This window comes from Arvicola amphibius, chromosome 15 (assembly GCF_903992535.2).
Source record: "Arvicola amphibius chromosome 15, mArvAmp1.2, whole genome shotgun sequence".
Lineage (NCBI taxonomy): Eukaryota > Metazoa > Chordata > Mammalia > Rodentia > Cricetidae > Arvicola > Arvicola amphibius.
Genome location: NC_052061.1, coordinates 36,384,577 through 36,406,004, shown reverse-complemented (window position 1 = coordinate 36,406,004; position 21,428 = coordinate 36,384,577). Strand labels below are relative to the sequence as shown.

At 48.7% G+C, this 21,428-nt stretch overlaps 1 protein-coding gene across 1 annotated transcript in view; it reads left to right on the top strand.

The window, feature by feature from the left end:
• The window catches only part of Pmfbp1 (polyamine modulated factor 1 binding protein 1), a 42,245-nt gene extending 20,817 nt beyond the window's left edge, over positions 1 to 21,428 (top strand). The window contains exons 5-20 of the mRNA XM_042054207.1: positions 3,065 to 3,235; positions 3,535 to 3,645; positions 5,677 to 5,803; positions 5,888 to 6,045; positions 7,469 to 7,709; positions 9,790 to 9,979; positions 10,099 to 10,252; positions 11,236 to 11,403; positions 11,631 to 11,768; positions 15,494 to 15,658; positions 16,170 to 16,337; positions 16,611 to 16,778; positions 17,552 to 17,652; positions 18,098 to 18,172; positions 20,773 to 21,011; positions 21,190 to 21,428. Of these exons, the coding sequence (XP_041910141.1) occupies positions 3,065 to 3,235; positions 3,535 to 3,645; positions 5,677 to 5,803; positions 5,888 to 6,045; positions 7,469 to 7,709; positions 9,790 to 9,979; positions 10,099 to 10,252; positions 11,236 to 11,403; positions 11,631 to 11,768; positions 15,494 to 15,658; positions 16,170 to 16,337; positions 16,611 to 16,778; positions 17,552 to 17,652; positions 18,098 to 18,172; positions 20,773 to 21,011; positions 21,190 to 21,428 (2,613 nt within the window). The remainder of the gene's footprint in view (positions 1 to 3,064; positions 3,236 to 3,534; positions 3,646 to 5,676; positions 5,804 to 5,887; positions 6,046 to 7,468; positions 7,710 to 9,789; positions 9,980 to 10,098; positions 10,253 to 11,235; positions 11,404 to 11,630; positions 11,769 to 15,493; positions 15,659 to 16,169; positions 16,338 to 16,610; positions 16,779 to 17,551; positions 17,653 to 18,097; positions 18,173 to 20,772; positions 21,012 to 21,189) is intronic.

The following is a 21,428-nucleotide window of genomic DNA, read 5'->3' as shown; positions in this document are numbered from 1 at the left end:
TAACCTGGGCTCATGGGTGCTCACAGAGACTGAACAGACAACCAGAGATTCTGCATGGGACTGACCTAGGCCCTCTGCATGTATGTTACAATTGTGTATGCTGGTCCTCTTATGGGATTCCTGATAGTGGGAAGAGAGACTGTCGCCAACTCTTTTACTGGGTTTTGGGACCCTACTCCTCATACTGGGTCACCTTGGCCAGCATTAATACACGGGGAGGTGCTTAGTCTTACTGCAACTTGATATGCCACGTTTTATTGATATTCGTGGGAGACCTGGCTCTTCCTAGATGGAGACAGAAGAGGAAGGGATTGGGGGATCAAATTAACCAAATCGTCTTCCACGGGGTCTCTGAAGGCCTTGCTGTGTTGCTTTGTACTGCTCAGTACCAAAGTCTGTGATGTCAATCTCTGTCTTATGTCTCATAGGTCATAGGTCATCTCTTTTCCCTGACTCAGGGTCAGGGGGTGGGGGGCGGGGACAGGCTGAAGATGTTTTAGTTTAGTCTTTATCACACCTCTCAATGCTTAGACTCTTCATCTGGAGAGCTATATTCAGGGAGTTATTCTTTTATGACTTTTAAATCAATTTTCATTTTTATTCTATAGAATTAAGATGATATTAGAACCTGTAGGTATTTTCTTGTTGTGTCCTTTTTCTATTATGTTTCCCAATCTTTTGCCTCCTGTGTGCTAAATTATTTACATAAGCATCATATGTGACCAATTCTGGGTTGCTGACTGACCTTTCTCCAGCAACTTTCACGCTCAATGAACATGAACTATTTCTAAAATAAGCTTGCTTCAGGAGTTAGGGATTCAGGAGAACAGTTTATTGGGGCCGAGATCCACCATCCACACTGGAACTCTGAGCTAGTTTAATTATGTGCCCTAGTTCCCTGTAACAAGTCTTTGTCCAGCCAGCCCCCAAATGATGACAGGGAGACTTCTAATTAATTATAAAAGCTCAGCCTATAGCTCAGGCTTGTTTTTAACTAGCTCTTATACCTTAAATTAACCCATTTATATTAATCTATGTTATGCCATGTGTCTCATGGCTGTTACCTCTCCTCCTGAATATCCTGCTTTCTCTGCATCTCCTGGCATCTCTACCTTTCTTCTTCCCAGAGTCCTCTCTGTCCCTGGAAGTCCCACCTACACCTCCTGCCTAGCTATTGGCCATTCAGCTCTTTATTACACCAATCACAGCAATACATATTCGCACCGGGTACAAACACCCCACCACATTTCCCCCATTGCTACTGCAGACGGCCGACAGAATAGATAGTGAACTTCATGCAGCTTCAGCTGTCTAGGGAGAACTTTTAGATGTCGTGGCACTGAGGAGGTAGCTCCGTCAGATCCCCAGAACCCACGTAAAAACGCTGAGTGTGGTGGTGCATGCTTGCCATCTGAGCATGGGGAACTGGAGAGAGGAAGATCCCTGGGGCTCACTGGCCAGCCAGTCTAGCCTAATTGGTGAGTTCCAGGCCAATGAGGGGTGAGTTCCTGTCTCAAAGGAGGGGGAAAGTGTTCCTAAAGATGACTCATGGGTTTTCCCCTGGCCTCCACACACACCTGCATGCACGTTCACACACACCACAAACATCTTGGCAAAACATATTTCCGTTTGGGCCGTGAACCACAGTCCCAATACTAGAAATTCAATCTACACACTTGCCAAAACAGGTACTCAAAGACTGATGTGCAAAAGTATTCATTTCAGATTCTATTTTAGAAAAAAAAACATAAATATCTTATATGCCCATCAACAAGAGATTGAATAAATGCATTTTAAAAACAATTAGAAAGGACAGGATAGAATAGAAGAACTTATACCATGAGTAAATCTTAGACATCTTAGGTTTCAAAATCCATTTTTAGTCCAACATAACTCATTATCCTATAGATTTGTTTATAATGTAAGTGTAGAAATAATGTTTTAGAAGTGTGTGCACTGTTTGTCCTCTCTATAAAGAGAAGGCATAGGACCAGAGGTAGTAGTCAAAGAAAATATACACTTGCCTACAATGTCACAATGTTTTTTTAAAGTGACAGCACACACAAATACTTCTGTAATTTGAAACTGATTTTGAGAACAAGATAGACTAGGAGGAGAGGACTCAGGAAAGGTTTACCCTACAAGCACAATGACAAGGGTTTGAGTCCCAGGAGCCACATAAAAATGTCAAGCTTGGCCGGGCGGTTGTGGCACACGCCTTTAATCCCAGCACTTGGGAGACAGGGGCAGGTGGATCTCTGTGAGTTCAAGACCAGCCTGGTCTACAAGAGTGAGTTCCAGGACAGGATCCAAAGATATAGAGAAACCCCATCTCAAAAAACAAAACAAAAAAAATGTCAAGCTTGAAGGCACTCTTGGAAACCCCACATCTAGGAAATAAAGACCAAAAAGAATCCCTGGGGCTTGCTGGTCAACCAGTCTGGCCAGATCTGTGAGTTCCAGGTTCAATAGGAAAGTCTGTCTCCAAAAATAAACCAGAGAATGATTGAGGGAGAGACCCAATGTTGACCTCTGGTTCCCACACACACACATGAGCCATGAGCACACACACACACACACAGAGAGAGAGAGAGAAAGAGAGAGAGAGAGAGAGAGAGAGAGAGAGAGAGAGAGAGAGAGAGAAGGAGAGAGAGAGAGAGAGAGAGAGAGAGCGCTACAAATAACTGTGGAAAATATCCTTGACAAACTATCAAATGAGGACAATCCATCGTGCGCAGCCGCACTCTCGTATGTAAAAGGACACAAGTTGGGTTAGACACGCACACACAGATATGCCTAGCATGCCATTCACAGCTCCTGAAAACACTGGTAGCACAGGGTGTCACAGAAGAGGGACCTGAATCACGAGGGGTACAGAGTGTTTGCTCTTGAGAACCACCGGGGACTTTCATCTTGAGTCTGTGCCGGTTGATGTTTTCCTTCTGTTAAGGACGAACTGCTAACTGAAGGCAAACACACACCTTTAGAACATGAGTCTAGTAGGACTCTGACGTTGACTCGTAAAGTACAAACAAAACCGACTCATCCTTTCTGAATGTCCCAGGAGCCTGAGAACAAGGGCGACCACTCGAAGGTGCGCATCTACACTTCTCCGTGCGTGATTCAAGAGCATCAGGAGACTCTAAAGCGACTGTCTGAAGTTTGGCAAAAGGTTTCTGAGCAGGATGACCTCATCCAGGAGCTTCGGAATAAACTGGCCTGCAGCAACTCTTTGGTACGCACGCGACTCTCCTTAGAACATTAGCCTAACAGACTCCCCGTGGAGCCACGAAAAAGGGAGTCAACTAAATTTGCCTCAGACAGCCTGACATAAGCCTGAGAGCCCAATTCCTTCTTCTCCATCCCAACCCGGGGGAAGGGTACAGTGAATTATAGAAATATACCACCCGCCTATGCTGCAGAGAGGAACCCACTGCAAAAACAGTAGGGTGTGTGTGTGTGTGTGTGTGTGTGTGTGTGTGTGTGTGGGTGTGTGATTGATCACTCATCCTGATTGACCATGACCTCTTGCAGGTTCTAGAGCGTGAGGAGGCTTTGATAAAATTACAAGCTGACTTCGCTTCCTACACAGCCACCCACAGGCATCCCCCTACCTCCTCAGAAGACTGCGAGGACATCAAAAAGGTGACGTGCCTTTGCTTCTCTGCGGGATTACACTAAGGGGGCTTGCTTCTGGATTTCCGTGATTATTTTTATCTCGATACCAAAGTGTGTAAGTGTTCTGTATTTGTGTGACCTCGGCCAGCCTTGCCAAAGGATACTACTGTGCATAGCGTCCTCCAGCCCCAAAGACTGCGGCAGCGTTAGATAGACCGTGGAACTTCATCCACCTTCTCGTCCACTTCTAATGTTACATCCAAGCAAGACAGTACTCCTGTTGGCTTGATAGACTTGGAAAAACTCTGCAAACATCTATGACCTGTCTAGAGTTGAAAAGGACCTGGCTAGAGTTGAAAAAAAACAAACATGGGGGAAATTATTGTTAATTTTTTAAATTCTGTAACTTTGAAGCAGTATCAAAACTTGGCCTAGAGAAATGATTCAGCAGTTAAAAGCACCCAAATTGCAAATGCCCTCAGTATAGTTCCCAGCACCCATATTACATAGCTCACAACCTCCATTAACTTCAGCTCTAAGAGTATGTGGCACTTCCGTCCTCCATGGGCAATGGCACTCACAAACACTTACCCACACACAAACCCACATACATGCACATAGAATATTTTTAAGAGCGGTGTCTCTAGTTGTTTCTTATAATAAATAAGCAGGTAAGCCATGTCAACAAATAACGAGATTTGGTAAACTGGTAGTCAAAACACAGGCCCCACAGACGAGCTCTTGAGTCTGTGATGCCTCAACATGAGGCCTGTGACAAGCAGCCTAGCTAGCACACTGTGGAGAAGGTAATGTGAGCCTGCCTGGGTCTGCCTGGAGAGGAGGTGTGTAGTGGGAACAGAGAATGAGCCGAGAAAGGAAAAAACAGACCTTACATTCTCCAAGGGGACCTCTAACGTGGGCAGGCAGACTCTTCGGGACTTTCCAGAAAGTCAGGTGACTGTGGCATGGATACTGAACCTTGAAGGTCTTCCTTGGAACTACGAATGCCGTCACTGTTTGTCTAAGTGGTGGTGACCACACCATCTGTAGTGTGACAAGACTTTTCCTGTGGAGGCACACACATCTACTCACCCCAGACAGGGAACCCACGGCAGGCCAAATGCAGACACCACCAAAGTCCAACTTGGTGAACCAATGAGTTGTATTGGGGTTACTTACAGGAATATTGGTGGGGGACCCTGAGTTTGATCCCTAGCACTCACATGATGGGATATGGAGTTACATGTCTGATCCCAGAGCTGGGAAGGTGCAGAAAGGCTGATCCTGAAAGCCAGTCTAGCCAAGTGGATGAAGCTCAGTGAGAGACCCTGCCTCAAAAAAATAAGGTGGAGAATGACTGAGGAAGACACCCAAAATCAAACTCTGGCACACATACACATATACGAACACCCATGTACATATATGTATACATGCACAGTATAGGGAGGGAAGAAGAAAGGGAGAGAGGAAGGGAGGGAGGGGGGAAGAAGGGATAGAGGAAGGGAGGGAGGAAGAGAAAGAGGGAGGAAGGGAGAGAGGGAGGGAAGAAGGAAGAGGGAGAGAAAGGGAGGGAGTGAGAGAGGAGAGAAAGAAGAGATAGAGGAAGGGAGGGAGGGAGAGAAAGAGGGAGGAAGGGTGAGAGGGAGGGAGGGGGAGAGAGAGGGAAGAAAGAAGGGATAGAGGAAGGGAGGGAAGGAGAGAAAGAGGGAGGAAGGGAGAGAGGGAGGGAAGAAGGAAGGGAGAGAGAAAGGGAGGGAGAGAGAGAGGGAAGAAGGGAAGAAGAGGAAGGAAGAAGGGAGAGAGAAGGGGAGGGATAAAGGAAGGGAGGAAGGGAGATAGGAGTGAAGGATGGGAGGGAGAAAGGGAGGGAAAGAAGAGGGGAAGAAGGAAGGAAAGATGGAAGGGAGGGAAGGAGAGAGGAAAGAAGGGAGGGAAAGAGGGAGGGAGGGAGAGGGAGGGAGGGAGAGAGAGAGGGAAGGAGGGAGGGAGGGAGGGAGGGAGGGAGGGAGGGAGGCTCCTTTGTGCTCTCATCCTACTTTCCTGCCTTCCAACACTCAGATCCTGAAGCACCTGCAGGAACAGAAAGACAGCCAGTGTCTGCACGTGGAGGAGTACCAGAACCTTGTCAAGGACCTGCGCATGGAGCTGGAAGCCGTGTCAGAGCAGAAGAAGAACATCATGAAGGGTAAAGGGGTCCGCGAGCCATGGCTGCGGAGCAGGAGGGTGCCCCGCCTCTGGTGGCTGAGCCATGTTTTCTTCCCCATGTCAGACATGATGAAGCTGGAGCTGGAGCTGCACGGGCTGCGGGAGGAGGCGTCAGCCCACATGGAGAGGAAGGACAAGGAGACTGCCATCCTGCAGCACCGGCTGCAGGACCTGCAGCAGCAGTATACAGAGACACAGAAGCTGGCCCTGAAGAAGGACAAGGTGAGCTAGCACTCCCTGGGTCTCGGTTGGAACAGCCAAGGGGGTCTGGATAAGAGCATCTCTGCCTACTGGGGCTGTTAGTGGAGCCATGCTGTAGCCCATGATGTCTACAGTCGCTATTATAGACATGTTCCTGGAAAAGTCTAGAACCAGAGCAGAGAATAGAAAGATGGTCAAACCAGAGCAAGCCTTTATGGGCAGTACCATCCAAACCCTGGACTCTCCTCAGCACTACTAAAGATAAAACAGTTGGTTTACAGGCATTAAAATCTCTTGTTTTAAAATAAGGCTGAAGCCCACCAGGCATAATAGAAACATCTAGAAAAGTGGAGCATTCCTGGGCAGTGATGGCTCATGTCTTGAATCCCAGCACTTGGGAGGCAGAGGCAGGCAGATCTCAATGAGTTTGAGGCCAACCTGGTCTACAAAACAAGTTCCAGGACAGCCAGGGCTGTTACACAGAGAAACCCTATCTCGAAGACCAAAAAGAAAGAAAAGAAAAGAAAATGGATCAACAAAAAGCAAGGATTCTATAGGCGCCCAGCTTTGTCCTCGGTGTGTTCATCTGGCCCTCTTGAATACCAACGAAGTACCAATCACTGTTCTATGCATTAAGACATATTCCACAAAACACACAGCAGCCCATCCTCAAGGGAGAGGGGGCGGTAACATAAATAACCTGTGACCCTGATGGAGTGGAGGCAGAAAATGACAAATTCCTGAAACAGCTTGGTGACTGGGCTGTGTGAACGGCCTCCCTGATCAGGTGACCCTGGGCAGAGATTTTTTTGTTTGTTTGTTTTTTTCGAGACAGGGTTTCCTTGTAGTTTCTAGAGCCTGTCCTGGAACTAGCTCTTGTAGACCAGGCTGGCCTCGAACTCAGAGATTCGCCTGCCTCTGCCTCCCGAGTGCTGGGATTAAAGGCGTGCGCCACCACCACCCGGCTCTGGGCAGAGATTTGAACACAATGAGAAAACTGCCAGGCTTGTCCCACGGTCTAATGGCTAACACTCAGAAAGAGCTGAGGGCAGGGGTCTTGAGGAAGAGCAGTCCAGGCTGAGGGCACAGCAAGACCCTCCAGATGCGGGAGGCGAGCTGAAGAGAGACAGGTCGGGGTTCCTGGAGACCAGGCCAGACAGGTAGCCGAGGTAGGACCAGATAGATCATGAGCTTCCTGAGACGGGGCTGTAAAGACTTGAGCCTTTTGCTAAGTAAGGCCAAAGCCAGCAGAGGGTTTTGGACACAGACAGCTCTGGCTTGCACTCTGAAAGGTCCTCTCTGGCTGCTGCAGTGAGACTAGCCAGAGGGAACCCATCATGGCTGCAAAGGGCACAGGTAGAATTGGGCTATGCCAGCCGGGTAGGCCAGCGGCTCAGCTGTGGTGCTTAGGCCTCTCCCAGCATCCTTCCTCTGACGTCCACAGTTGCTCCAAGACAAGGATGAGAGGTTGCATGAGCTGGAGAAGAAACTGGCACATGTGCAGAACACCTTCATGGAGAAAGAGGTGGAGCTGGAGAAGCTGCAGCGCATGACAAAAGACCTCGAGGCAAATCTGCAAGAGGCCAGGCAGGGCACATCCAAAGTGGATTGTGAGGCCTTGCGGTCCGAGGTGCAGAAACTGAAGGACACGCTTGAGGAGACCAAAGAGCAAGCAAAGCTGGCAGGTGAGACTCGGGCTTGTCCCGCCCTGCCACATTTGCAACCCTGTCTCCACAAAGAGCCACATCTGCCGTCTTACACCGCACCCCCTGACTTCATCTTCATCCCAGCAGTTCCCTCAACTCTCCTGAGTCTCCAAACTCACAGCCTCTCTGAAGCCCCTGCTAACAGCCTCCTGCTCCCATCAGTCCCTCAGCCGCCTTCGACGAATGCCCCAGTCCACCTGGACAGCAGAGAGGACGGGGCCCATGAGGGGCTTCCTGGAGCCACATTTGGACTCTGTCTTCTCCAGGCCCTTCACCCCACATTTGGTTTCTCCTTCCCTGGCTTTCAATCCCACCCCCCTCCTTTTTGCTTCCAAACACAGTCTGTTCTGTAGCCTATTCTGTGATGGGAACTTGTCCTCACCTCTCTGAGGAGATGGCTTTCTCAGCTCGCCAATCTCTTCTCGACTTGCGTTCAGCAGGGTTCCTTCAGGGACAACGATAATGTCCTTAACTTGGGTAATAGTTACACAGCTTCGTGAGCTCACTAAAACCCACTGCGTTCGCCACTCTACAGAGGTCAATGTAAGAAGATCTGCAGCTTGGCTCCTCTCCCCCCAGCTCTGTCCTGACAACTTTAGCTACCCACCCTCAGTCCTCAGCTTTGTAGACATGGGCCCTCAGTCCAACACAGACCTCACAGTTGTTTCCTTTCCTCTGGGCTCTGACCAGCTGTCCACCCCACAAGCGCTGTCCCCACCCCTCTTCTCCCTCCTTTGTTCTCATTCCTCAGTGAGCTTCCTCCTCCTGTAGCTTAGAGTCCCCTCGGTAGCTTCACAACTATGGTCAGTCCTACCTTGGAAGGATGGCTTCCTTCATATTCCTCCATATCATCCTCTCAGCTTTTCCCAAATGGAAGTGCTCGTGAGTGTGTGTGTGTGTGTGTGTGTGTGTGTGTGTGTGTGTGTGTTCAATCTTCCTGTCTCCCTTTTTACAAAATGTCTGATGTAGGGTCACTTCTTCTGTGATGCTATCTTTCTCTCGGTATACTAGAATAGGACTCTTCAAGGAAGAGATGAGAGAACAGAGCTGAAAGAACGCCTGTGGGGTGAGGAGACACACTCCCCCAAAACGACCCCCAATGACAGCAGGGCAGCTTCCCTCAGTGGAGGCAGGGGGATGAAAGGCTACTGCCGGAGGTCGTCTCTGATTAGATGCATCCTGTTTTTGTTTGTTCGAGATAGTGTAGCTCTGGCTGGTCTGGAACTCACTATGTACACCAGGTTGATCCCGTGGAGCACTTCCTGTTTCTGCCTCCAAAATACACCACCATACCCAAATTGCATCGTGGTTTTCCCACTGTTCTCTTTCCCTTACACGGGGCTCTGCTTACTGCTTCAAGTCTAAACATTCCTCCCATGCTGTCAATCTTCTGAGCCCTCTCTGATCCACCTTCTTGCTCAGCTACAGTCTACCACCCCCCCCCCACTTTCCATCCCAACTCAGCTCACCTCCGCCCATCCTTCACCCACATGCTCTTTCCATGTTACCCCCACACGTCTGTTCCAATAAGCCCTCCCGAAACACATTCCTTCTCCTCTAAGGCTGAGTCAACTTCTCTCCCTCTTCACAAGTCCACCCACAGCTCTCATGGCTGAGTTCGTGGGCAGTGTGAGCTCAGCAATGCAGCATTCTCGGGCCAGGATGGAGCTTGGTGGTAGAACATGTGCTTTGCCTGTGCTTGGTCCTCGGCACCAAAACATAAATCAATCAATAACATTTCAGTGTTCTCTATAATGGACAGCTAATCATAGAACTCACCAGACTAAATTCCTTGAAGACTGGGATTTGTCCCTAATGACAGAATTAGACGAAGGTGCTGAATGATTGCTACCAATTTATTTAATTTTAGCCAGGAAGGCATCCAAGGCTGAAGGGCGGTTAAAGACAGAGCTCCTTCAGACCTATGATGGCATCGGGAGAGGCGAGGGCAGGCTAGGAACGGAAGACTGTCACAGAATACAAGGCTTAGTCTCTAGGGAGTCCTGACTGAGAGTCCCATGGGCTGCCTACCACACGGAACCCTCCTTGGCTTCTTCAGATCAGAACCTCGCCCAGTGTAAGGAGGAAGCACAGCAGGCTGGAAGCAACCTAGAGGATGCTCACCGGAAAATCGAGAACTGCCTTCTCCTGGACAAGAAGAAAGCAGACATCATCAAGGATCTGCAGGGTCAGCTGCAGAAGCTGCAGGAGGAGTCTGCAGCAGCTGAAAAGGAGAGAATAGGCAACAGGTACCCCCAGTCCCATCCCTGGATCCTAGGTTGGCAGCGGCCCAGAGTGAGATAGTGACGTGACAGACCCCAGGGAGGGACCGTCTCCCTGAAGCTGGCCCTGTGCTCACCCTGCTCAGGAAACGGATAGAGGAGCTGACCTCGGAACTCTACGAGAGCCAGCGGAGGCTTACAAATTCTGACAACGAGAGGCTGCTGCTCAAGAAGACGCTAAACGAGAGCGAACAAAGAATAAGCGAGTTGAGGGAGTCTGCCACAATTGCTGAGCAAAAGGTAAGGGAGCACGCAGACAGCTCCTACCGCCATCAGGCCTGCCTGAGGCCCAGGCCAGTCTTTATTAACTTCCCAGAACTTGTGTTAGACTGTTAGAACCAGCCACTCAGGACCAGTTCCCATGACCGGTCATAAGCATTTTCAAGGATTAAGCTTTAAAACACCCAGAGGACAATGTAAGTTGTTGTATTACTTGCTTTTCTATTGCTACAATAAAACACCATAACCAAGGGAACTTATAGAAGAAAGAGTTTGTTTGGGCTTACCTTGCGGAGGGTTCGAGTCCATCAGAGGAGTAGGGGCAGGAATTGGCAGGCATGCCGGCTAGAACAGGATGCTGTGAAGTTATATCTTGAACCATAAGCACAAAGCAGGAATAGGACAAGGCCTTAAATTCTTAAAGCTCGGTCACTAGTGACATACTCCCCTCAGCAAGGCCACATCTCCTAACCTCCACCCCACCCCAAACAATGCCAACTACTAGGGACGAGGTGTTCAAATGTAGGAGCCTATGAGGGACATTCTCCATCAAACTGCTGTTGGGTCATTCATCTGTTTGTTTGCAGTCAATGCTTGCCCACTGACCTGTGTCCCCAGCCTCTACTGCTCTTCTTCTGAAGACTGAGGGGCCGTCCTGTCCATCCGTTGTCAGTCTTTGATCTCTCACGTATTCCTGTAGTGTTCTTCTAAGATTTACTTTATTCCAAGAGGCTTTTATGTGAAGAGTTGGCCTAGAGGGCAAGAAAGTCAACATTATAGGAACTGGGTCCGGTCCGTACATTGGTTTATTTAAACAAAGAATAAACAGAGCATTAGAGCAAACATTCCCACCGAGTGGGAGGGGGGGAAGGGGGGGCGGGGGATGCTAAGAAATAACCCTCACGTTTGTTTCCGCCCTTCCTGGGTAGAACTGTCCGAATTTCTTTTCCCACATATAGTAGGGTAGGATTGTCTTGCAGCCTGGCCTTTTTCCTCCCCCTCAGCAAAGAGAGCTAACAAACACCAAAAACAAGCTGGAAGAGGAACTTCAGGAGATAAAAGGGTTGCTGGAGGAGAAACGGGAACAACTGAAAAGGAGTAAGGAACAGGAAAAGGCCCTGGAGGGAGAAATTGAGGCTCTGCGACAAGAAGCAAAAAAGAAAGAAAAGATGGTGAGAGGGTGGGGCCTGGAGAGATCAGGCTGTGAATCGGGAGCTGAGAAGGCTAAAGGCAGCCTGGGGGCTCAGGAGAGGAGGGAGAGAAGAGAGACAGACAGTGGGAGGGTGAAGAGGCCAGAGGATGAGAAGGAGAGGAAGTGAGGGGCAGGAAGGACAGGAGGCTCAGGTTAACCCCCTGCTCTGGCGGTGGGGGTGGGCTTCACTGTTTAATGGGAGAGCAGGCCAAAGAGCATGTGAGGAAGCTGGAGGAAGAGAAGGAGAATCTGCAGACGGAGCTCAGTTCCTGTTCCTCACACCTGGAGTCCTCCATCAACAAATACAACAGCTCCCAGAAAGTCATCCAGGAGCTCAACATGGAGGTGAGTAGACAGCAACCCCAAAGAGGGGACCCAACTTCAGCATCTCAGGCTCTGCTGCCTATGCGTGCCTGAGGCCCCGGCAGCTCACCTCTGTCCTGTAATGGGTGGAAGAGGGCTACAGACCCTGAGCGGGGAAACTTTTTCTTCCTTAAGTAACAAGTTTCATTTCGTACTGGGGGAGCCCCCACCCCCAAACTCCTGGAATTTTCCGCCAAGTCTTTCAGCATTAGAAATTAGACAAAGAACTGAGTGAATTAATTGTTTGGAGCCACTTGAGAGGGAAAGTCACAGAACGTGCTAGGAGAGGGTCATTTGGGTCCATCATTATGCAGATGAAAGTCACGGGGCTGTGACGTTCTAGGAACCGCTCCTGAATTCAGCCATTCTCTTTACATACCTTCCTTCTGCTTTACTCTTAACAAAGTATACATCACTGTGATCCCGCATTTACAAAGGGAAGAAAGGCCGAATCCCAGGGCCACTAATTAGTAAGTGGTGGGACGAACCAGTGTTTGAACCTGGATCATCCAACTCTAAAGCCTGTCCTTTTTTTTCCAGCATAACCGTGATGCTTTCCCCAGTGGAATATATTATACTTTTCTGGACAAGAAAAAAAAATATATAGTGCTTAGAAGACAAGTCTCTTGAGCCACAAATGAAAACCCAGGCACCCTTAATCTTTCATAATACAAAAAGATCTGAAATCCTATGACTATTCAAAGGTTAAGATGAGCTTTGTGCCCCGCTGTGGTGGCAGAAAAATGACAAGTCTGAGCTGACCACTAGGCACATCTTGCCACTGAGAGCTGAGGCACTGACTTTGTACTTTTAATTAATATTGACTAATTTTAAGTCCAGACGGCACAGGTCTCGAGTACCAGCCTTCTCGGAGTTTTGTCCCCTGGATTGGCAAATCATGAGGTCTCAGTCATTCCGCTCCCTGAGAACCCTCCGTCCATCGAAGGAATGCTATTAAGTGTTCTGTATGAGCCTGGTGGCAAAAATTAGCCATGTAGATTTGGAAGCAAGAGCACCAGTACTGGAATTCCTTTGTTCAGATAGTAAGAGGGGTTTGGGTTTTTTTGGAGTGTAAACATATTCAACTTTTTAATGTTCAACTTTTTAAAAAGCATTTCCCATACACATGGTAGATCCACTGAATCAATTGAAATGGATGGCTATTAGAAAAAGGCTGAGGTTTGCTTTCAGAACACGTGCTTCCTTTAGCCAATATTCCATATTTTATTTTAAATTTTTTGCTATTTAAAGATAAAGAAATAGATAGAAAACTTTCCCATTTATTTGATTATATCACGTTCCAACTGTGTTTTATTATTTTTAATATTAATGCAGAACCTCATCCATTTGAATATATTAATTTTCTGTTTGAACATCTTAGTAATTTTACTTATAAGTTGTAATAGTCTCTCAGTTTATTTTTCACAAAGAGTGTGCTTGTGTATGTGTGTGTATACACAGTGTTAGGGATCAAGCCGCAGGCCTTTTACATGCTGGGCTTGTGAACTTTGAGTCAGGGTCTCGCTATACAGTGCAGATTATCCTCAAACTCCTGGAGTTTATGGGTGACTTTTAGTAGATAAGTCATTTGTAAATAACAAGGTTCCTAAACGTTTCTTTGTAGTATCTATCCTTGTTTTATTTTTCTTGCCTCGTCACATTGGACAGTATCTCCAGTATGAGGATGGACAGCGGCGGTAGTAGGCATCTTGTTCTTTACTGTTAGTGTACTGCATCTGCTTCAGCACAGTGTGCCTGCCCTCTGGGCTTCTTGCTACCTCTAGCTCTAGTTCCTTCAGTTTCTCAGGTACTAAGAGGTTTCTCAGTTCAGTACAGGGTGTTGAATTCCGACAGGTGCCTAGGGTTTTTTTTTTCCCTGTTAAAAATAATAATACCATCTTTCTCCTTAATACAATGGTAAACGTAATCATAATTTTGGCTCATCTTTGTGTTTCTAGTTTGAGTCCTGGTTGTGTATCATGTATCTCTCTGTTAAATACATACTTAAAGTAGTCTCAGGAGTGAAATCAAACCAGTGCAACTGGAATCTCTTGATAAAAATCATTGGTACGGGATAAGGGCTGGAGAAATAAGTAGAGGAAGACTTCACGGCCTCTGTTAAAATTGAGTTGTATTTAAAGAACAATGAAAGGCTCTTGACAGAATTTCCTCAGAGACAAGACACATGAGACTCTGACTAGTGTGGGGACATGGGCTGGGGGAGGAGTAAGCGTAGATGTGAGGAGACCAGTTGGGAGGATGTGCAGGCTATTAGGTTGTCTCTGGGGAAGACTAACTGAAGTACTGACTGGGAAGAAGCAAGGACTCGAGGATGGCTTAGTGGCCACACATTCTGAAGGTTTTCCTTCAGCTTCCAGACTTAGAAACAGATCTCTGTCCCAGACTTCAGATCTACAAGGAGATGCCTCATTTTATTCTTAATGATTCCCATCCATATGGAGGCACCCAGCGCAAAGCCTTTCCACAGGCCATCGCCAACACTGTGTGAAAGAGCCGCAAAGGTTCCCGGCCTGAGGCCCGAGAAATAAGTGACAGACCTGGGCCTCAAGCCGGATTTGTGACCGCATCTCCACTGCCTTTAACTACCCCAGTATGCTCACTGCCAAGGCTAGGACGCAGAGTTGTTTCAAGCACATTGCTGCCAGAGCCCCTTGCACCACACAATATTTGAATCTCTAAACAGACAATGTAACTTTACATTCCACCAACGGCTTGACATTTCTCATATGACTCTTGTGTGGCTGTTGTGTGTTGTGCCTGAAGGAACAGCAACAGGAGGAAGCGGTGACTTCCTCTGTAGAGCGCGTACAGGGCTGGGTCAGAGACATGCTGTATCGTATCCATCAGCCTGGTGTTGGGTTCTAGTGTGTGTACAGGTGCACACGTGTGTCCATGGATGTGGGGATGCGTGCATGTGGAGATCAAAGGACAGCTTTCAGCTGTACTCCTCAGGGGTCGTCTGTCTCTATTTCTCTTTCTGAGACAGGGTCCCCCAGTGGTTTAAAGATCACCAAATAGGCTAGTCTGCTTTGAGTCCCGGAGATGCACCTGTCTCTACCTCCCCAGTGCTGGGATTAATTGTAAGAGCACACTGCCATGCCCAGCATCTTTTTTTTTAAAGCCTATGTATATGTATGGTTTACCTACATGTATGTCTATGTACCACATGTATGCAATGCCTGTGGAGGCCAGAAGAGGGTATCAGATCTCCCAGGACTGGAGTTACAGATGGTTATAGATGACCATGTGAGTAATGGGAATTGAACCCAGGTCTCCCGAAAGAGCAGCCAGTACTCTTAACCACTGAGCCATCTCCCCAGCCCCGAGACTCATCTTTTTTAAGTAGGTTCTAGGAACCTAACTCAAGTCCTCACAAGCACTGTGTGGACTAGGCTACCTCCCTGGCCCAGACTGACATCTTTGTATCTGTGAAACATATTCCGTGAAGTTAGCATGTCCCAGTGCTGCTTCTACTGGAGACATGGTACCCAGAAAGCGAAACACGGCTAGAAAGATACAGGGACGCTCAGGAAGAGCTCTGCATTTCCTCACAGTGAGATGAAGATATGAGCATGAAGACAGATGCCCAGGCGCCTACGGCAGAGAGCCCAACTCCTGTCTACTTCCTGCAGTCACACATCTGTGACTGGGAACAGCCTTGACAGTGAAGCTCTTGTTCCCTAAAGGTAGCCCGCCAGAAAGACTCCATCATGATCCTGCAGACACAGCTGGACTCAGCTATCCAGAAAGAAAAGAACTACCTCCAGAACATGGTCAGCAAAGAAACCTATGAAGAGGTTTTGCGGAAGTCGGGCGTCTGCCAAGACGACCTGACGCAAGCCCTGGAGAAGGTGAGGCCACACCCACTAGGAAGTAGTCAAAGAAATTCAGGGACTCTGAGTGGACAGAAGCCAATTCCTTACAAGACTGACAATCTTCAGGGCTTCTCAACCCTTGCCTAGATAGGGGTGTCTGCACAATGAAGACCTCCGTCCTCTTTGCTTCGTATGCTGCTGTCCTTGTATTTGTTGTGAGGTGGCAGAGATGGCATTGTCTAACAAGTCTTCCCACTCATGAGTGATTCAGGGACAGGGTTTGTCCCAAAGCCTGGGTTGTCGGGGAAATTCATGCATCCCCTGCAGATCAGTGGATACATGTAGAAAGAAAGGAAAAGGAAGAAGGGAATAAAAACCCAGGAGGGTGGTGCAGAAAACCAACCTCTGTCTCCCTCCACCCCTTTGGAACACCAGCACCACCGTGGGCAGAGGACAGGGAGGGCCTGGAACCTTCTGCACTAAAGACTTGGTAGAGAAGGTCAAGGGCCCTGGTGGCCACTCTAATGCACTCTGTCTTTGCCGGAAGCTCACTCATGCGACCTCCGAGACAAAGAGCCTGCAGCGCAACTTGCAACAGACCCAAGAGAGGAAGGCGCAGCTGGAAGATGAAATCATAGCTTATGAGGAAAGGATGAAAAAGCTCAACGTGGAGTTAAAAAAGCTACAGGGCTTCCACCAGCAGAGTGAGCTAGAGGTGAGAGGCTGGGGGCTCAGGCTGTCTTCCTCTTAGAGGTCCACAAGGTCACCTTTGGCATGCAGAATTATTTAGCACTCAACCATACCCTTTGGCTGGGAGGTTCACTCCACCTCGGCTTCTGGCAGGCCAGAAGGTTGGAGCAGGGGCGCCCTCTGCTGGTCACTGGAAATAAAAGGCACAGACACTCCAAACCACACTTCCAGTGGAGGGTACCCTCCACCTTGCCTGAGCCTGCCCCTGCCTATTCCCTCACTTTGCACTCCCGGGCAGGTGCACACCTTTGATAAGAAACTGGAAGAGATGAGCAACCAGGTGTTGCAGTGGCAGAAGCAGCATCAGAGTGACCTCAAGATGCTGGCCGCTAAGGAGACGCAGCTCCGGGAATTCCAGGAAGAAATGGCCACCCTGAAAGAGAACCTCCTTGCGGATGAGAAGGAGGTGGGCACTGTTTGGACTCTGTCACTTGCTCTCCACTCCTCCCTCCAGACTGGGGAGTCGTTGGGAATGCCAGGAACAAGGAAAACACACACCCACGTGCACGTGGGCACACACACACACACACACACACACACACACAAACACACACACTATTCTGCAGGAAGCAGAATCTGGATACTTCCAGCCACCTCTCAACTCACCTATTTTCCTGTGGTTTTGTTGATAGATATTGAACAAGACTCTCAGCAAGACTCAGTCGGGTCCATCAGCTGCCACTCACAAGCCCTAGCCCTCCCTCTCCTGGGCACATCCTGCCCGGTTTTGTCAGCCAACATGTTAAGCAGTCTTTGAGATATGCCCCCACTTCCAGCATCCCAAGAAGTGCCATTCGTGCCATGAAGGCTTGAGACATCTTAGGGTAGCCACAGGGCCCTTGTTCAAATTAAAAAGAAACGCCTCTTTTTCCCCCTGATTCTTCCCTTTGTAGTAACATCAGCTTAGAATACTGTTTTAAAACAAGTCACTTCACTGCCATTAGTCTGAGAACCGCCACGGTGAGCTTACGGGTCTACCGTGTCTGTGATGAATTGCGCCCCTCAGGTGTGTCACCGCTGTGTGGAAGGAAGGTCCTGCTCATGGCAACTCTGGCCTCAAGTTGGGCAGCAGAGTTGATTTTATTTTTTCTCTCAGAAAGAAGAATCCAGATTTTGGGCAGGGAGATGGCCATCGGTGTCCCCATCCCTTACAGTCTCATTTTCTTCTTGTATGCAAAGCCATGCTGCCTACCCCCGAGGACAACCAAAGACGCCTGCAGGCTCCACCGGGACAATGACCAGATTATGTGCAACATGGAGCAGTGGGCAAAGGAGCAGAAGTAAGTGTTGCCCACAACAGTAAGGCGGGTCCCCAGGCCAGGCTGAACTGAGAACCACAGTGACTAAACCACGCATGCCTGCCCAAGAACTCACCACACACAAGGGATGGGAATCAGAGGGGTCTCACCCCTCCAGACAGGTTTGCAAACCCTGCCACACAGGGGCAGAGCCACATCAGAGGCAAGGCGTACTTCACTGAGCTATACACTTCCTCTACCCAAGCTGGGATCCGTTCTCGTGTGGATGCCTTGAACCCATCCCTTTGAAAATGTATGCAATTGTCTGAATGGGAGTCTTCAGCTGTCAAGGACTCACTCGCTCAGGGACAAAGTGAAGGGGGCCAAGGAATAAGCAAAAACCCTTGCTGAGAAGGACTGGTGCCCATCGGTCAACTTCTCACCCATCTAGGGAAGAGCCGTTCTTCCCCTGTGTGTTTTATTACAGGATTGCCAATGAGAAACTGGGAAACAAGCTGCGAGAGCAGGTCAAATACATCGCCAAGCTGACTGGAGAAAAGGAGTAAGTTGCCCTCCCTGCACTGCTGCCTCTTGGGATCACTCCTGGCCGATTTACAGTCTATATGGGGAGTAGCCCCCAGAACAACAGGAACGATCTAGAAGGACCCTGAGACCTGAAACAGTTCCTATGCAACACCGGTATATCACGTGACTGCGCTGGACCGTCATTCTCTCCCTCAACAGCCCCCCAGTGAGGGAATGAAACCTCCCACCTCCTCCCCCCATACACCTATGGTTTTCAGAGGCTGAGGGCATTGAGACAGGAGTGGGCACAGGCTGGCAGGCTGTGGGTAGGGACTGAGCGGCTGTAGCTGAGGTCCGTGAACGAAGGAACACAGAAACCATGGCTCTCTGTGGAACAGTTCAGGGTGGGAAGTTCAGGTTAAAGGTTCCTCTGCTTCACCTGGTCTCCAGGAACCTGGGGCTCCTGTCCTTAGGAGCTCCACTCTCCCTCGTGATCCCGCTTCACCACCTGGTCAAAGGTCTACTCACTGAGAGTGAGGCCTGGGACTACAGGAAGTCAGAGAACAGAGGTGAAGAAAGGGATCTTTTAGCCGGAGCCTACGACGATGTTTCCCCAAGCTTTTTCCAGGGACACAGAAGCTGCCAAGTTTGGCATTCTAGGAGGGTCTGAGGAGGGCTTGCCTGTGATAACGTTGGTCAAGCAGCCGTCGCCTCAAACCCTGCTGAGAAGACTGAGGATGTCAGTGTCTCTGCATGCCTGGCATCCATGTGTGGCTCCCAGGAGCCAGCTCTGTCCTGGGCTTTGACCTTTGCTGGATCAGGAGTTGAAGGAGAAAACAGAACTGTCACATGGAGAGCAAGAAACCCAGACCCGGAGTAGGCTGGGCTGTGTGGGATGTACAAGACGGAAGACACGCTGACATAGAGAGGGACAGAGAGCCAGGGAATGGAAGCCATAGCAGGCCTGGCCTCCAGCCCACAGACACGTGGACTGGGGGACCACGGGAGAAGAGGCCGGATCTCCAGAGAACAAGTGGGTAAAGGATGTGACCAGAAGAGGCTGAGGATCCATCCCATCACGTGATCGCTTCTAAAAAGGACCGTGATACTTTCTAATGGAAAAAAAATTATGAAAATATTTAACTAAAAAAACACAGTTATCATAACCTTGAAAGCCCCATATCCAGTAGCATAGGCCACCATAAGTTCAAGGCCTGCCTGGGCTATAGATCTAGTTCAAGGCCAGCCTGGGCAATTTAATGAGACCCTGTCTCAAAAAAAAATGTAAATTGGAAGAAAAAGGTTAGGGATATAGTTCAGTGGTGGAATATACTTGTATGGTCTGAGCAAGGCCCTAGGCTCAATCCCTAGGACGGCCAAAAAGATCATAAAGTAACAGGTAACTCCAGGCTTTTCCTTATATTTTACCAAGTGCCAGAAAGAGCCGTCTCACCAGATGCTCATCCTTGAACTTCCTTGCTCTTATCAGAGGAAAACCATCTTTTAATAATAAATAATAATATTAGCCCAACTAATATTTGTTATTCAGCATGCGGGAAGCAGAATTTTAAGTGTTCTACACACAGTGACTTTTATTTCATCTTCCTGAGACCTCATGATCTGAGAATACAGGTTCTCCTTGACTTAAGGTGAGGCCGTGTCTGGATAAATCCATTGTAAGCTGGAAATATTATCTGGCCAAGCATGCATTTACTGCTCATAATTTACCGCCTGTAGCAGCTGAGTCCCATGGTAGCCTGTAGAGCAATGGCTGTGGCTAACCGGAAGCTGAAGTCATGACCACTTCCCAGCATCTCCCAAGAAGCCTAGGCCACATCTTGCCTGTCTGAGAAAAAAAAAAAAAAGTCCAAATTCAAAGTACAGTTTCCTATTAAATGTATATCATTTTCACACTGTTATGAAGCCAAAAATATTCTAAGTTGAAGCATCAAGCTGGGGTCTCCCTGTGGTGACAGAGGCATTTGTAGGAGGAGAGAAATGGTCTGGGAGGCTGAGTGTCCCCACAGAGTCTTCCATCGTCCGCCGCTCTCGAGACTTGTTAGGAAAAATGCATAGGTTGATAACAGCTGCCATCTATTGAGCCATGGAAGACACTAAACTATCTTTCCTCTGCCCTATACCCCTGCCTCCACCAACTCATCTGTAAAATGGGAAGAAAAAAGTTGGCCATGTTCTCTACAGAGGTAGGAACCCTTTACTCGCTACTCTTCAGAAAGGGGAGCAGAGAGAATTAGGGTGCTAGCCTTGGCTGAGTGCATTTCCCAGACAAAGCTATGAGCTTCCCGGATCAGCCTTCTGGTTTGTCTATCAGATTTCTACCATTTGTCAAACTGAATCCTTCCATGAACCCCAGACAAGGCGGGTTTAATTGTACCCATCAAAAACATAGACAAAGGCCCAGAACGGACAGAGTGGGCCCTCTTCCTAGGTCTTCCTCACCCCCGGGCCTGAGCTGCTTCCATGGGACTCAGATGGGCCTCCATTTGCACAGGGTAAATGTGAGAATCCTTAGCCCTCTCCTGTGATACCCTCCGTGTTCTTTCCAGCGAGGAGCCAAGCATTGCAAACAGACCAGACAGCCACCTGCCCCTCCTCACGTTCCTTTCCTTCCCACAGCCAGCTCCACAATGTAATGGTCCATCTGCAGCAGGAAAACAAAAAGCTGAAGAATGAGATAGAAGAGAAGAAGTTAAAGACCGGAAACGCAAGGATCTGTGCCAAAGCCCTCGGCCCCTGCAAACTGGAACCTTCCCAAAAGGGGAAAATTTGCAACCCACTGGGCTGGAGAGGAATAGCCCAGGACGTCACACCGAAAACGGACATCACCAAGTACATCGGGGCGCCCCACTGCTCGGGTACGTGTGCCCCTTGTTCTCTGCTGCTGTGATGTCTCCTTTCTTTGACCCATAAACCAAAACAGCAATATTGTGACATCATTCTCCAAAGATACACTGGATTAGAATTCATACAGGAAAAGAAAAACAGATTACTAGGGACCTTCGTTCGTAGTGACCATTCCTTCCACACCTGTAGATGAAGGAGACAAATTACCATCCCCCAGATCTGAGAATTTTGGTGATAACCCAGTACCTCACATCACAGATCTGTCTCCTCCTGACTCAGTCCCATTGCGAGGTGAAGGGGAAGGAGGGAAGGGAGGAATAGACTTCTTCCTTCTGTTATGTGGCTGGACACCCCACAGACTGAGTTTCCCAGCCCTCCACTCAGTCCAGACCTATGCCTTCTGTTCCTACTACCTCTTTATTCCATGA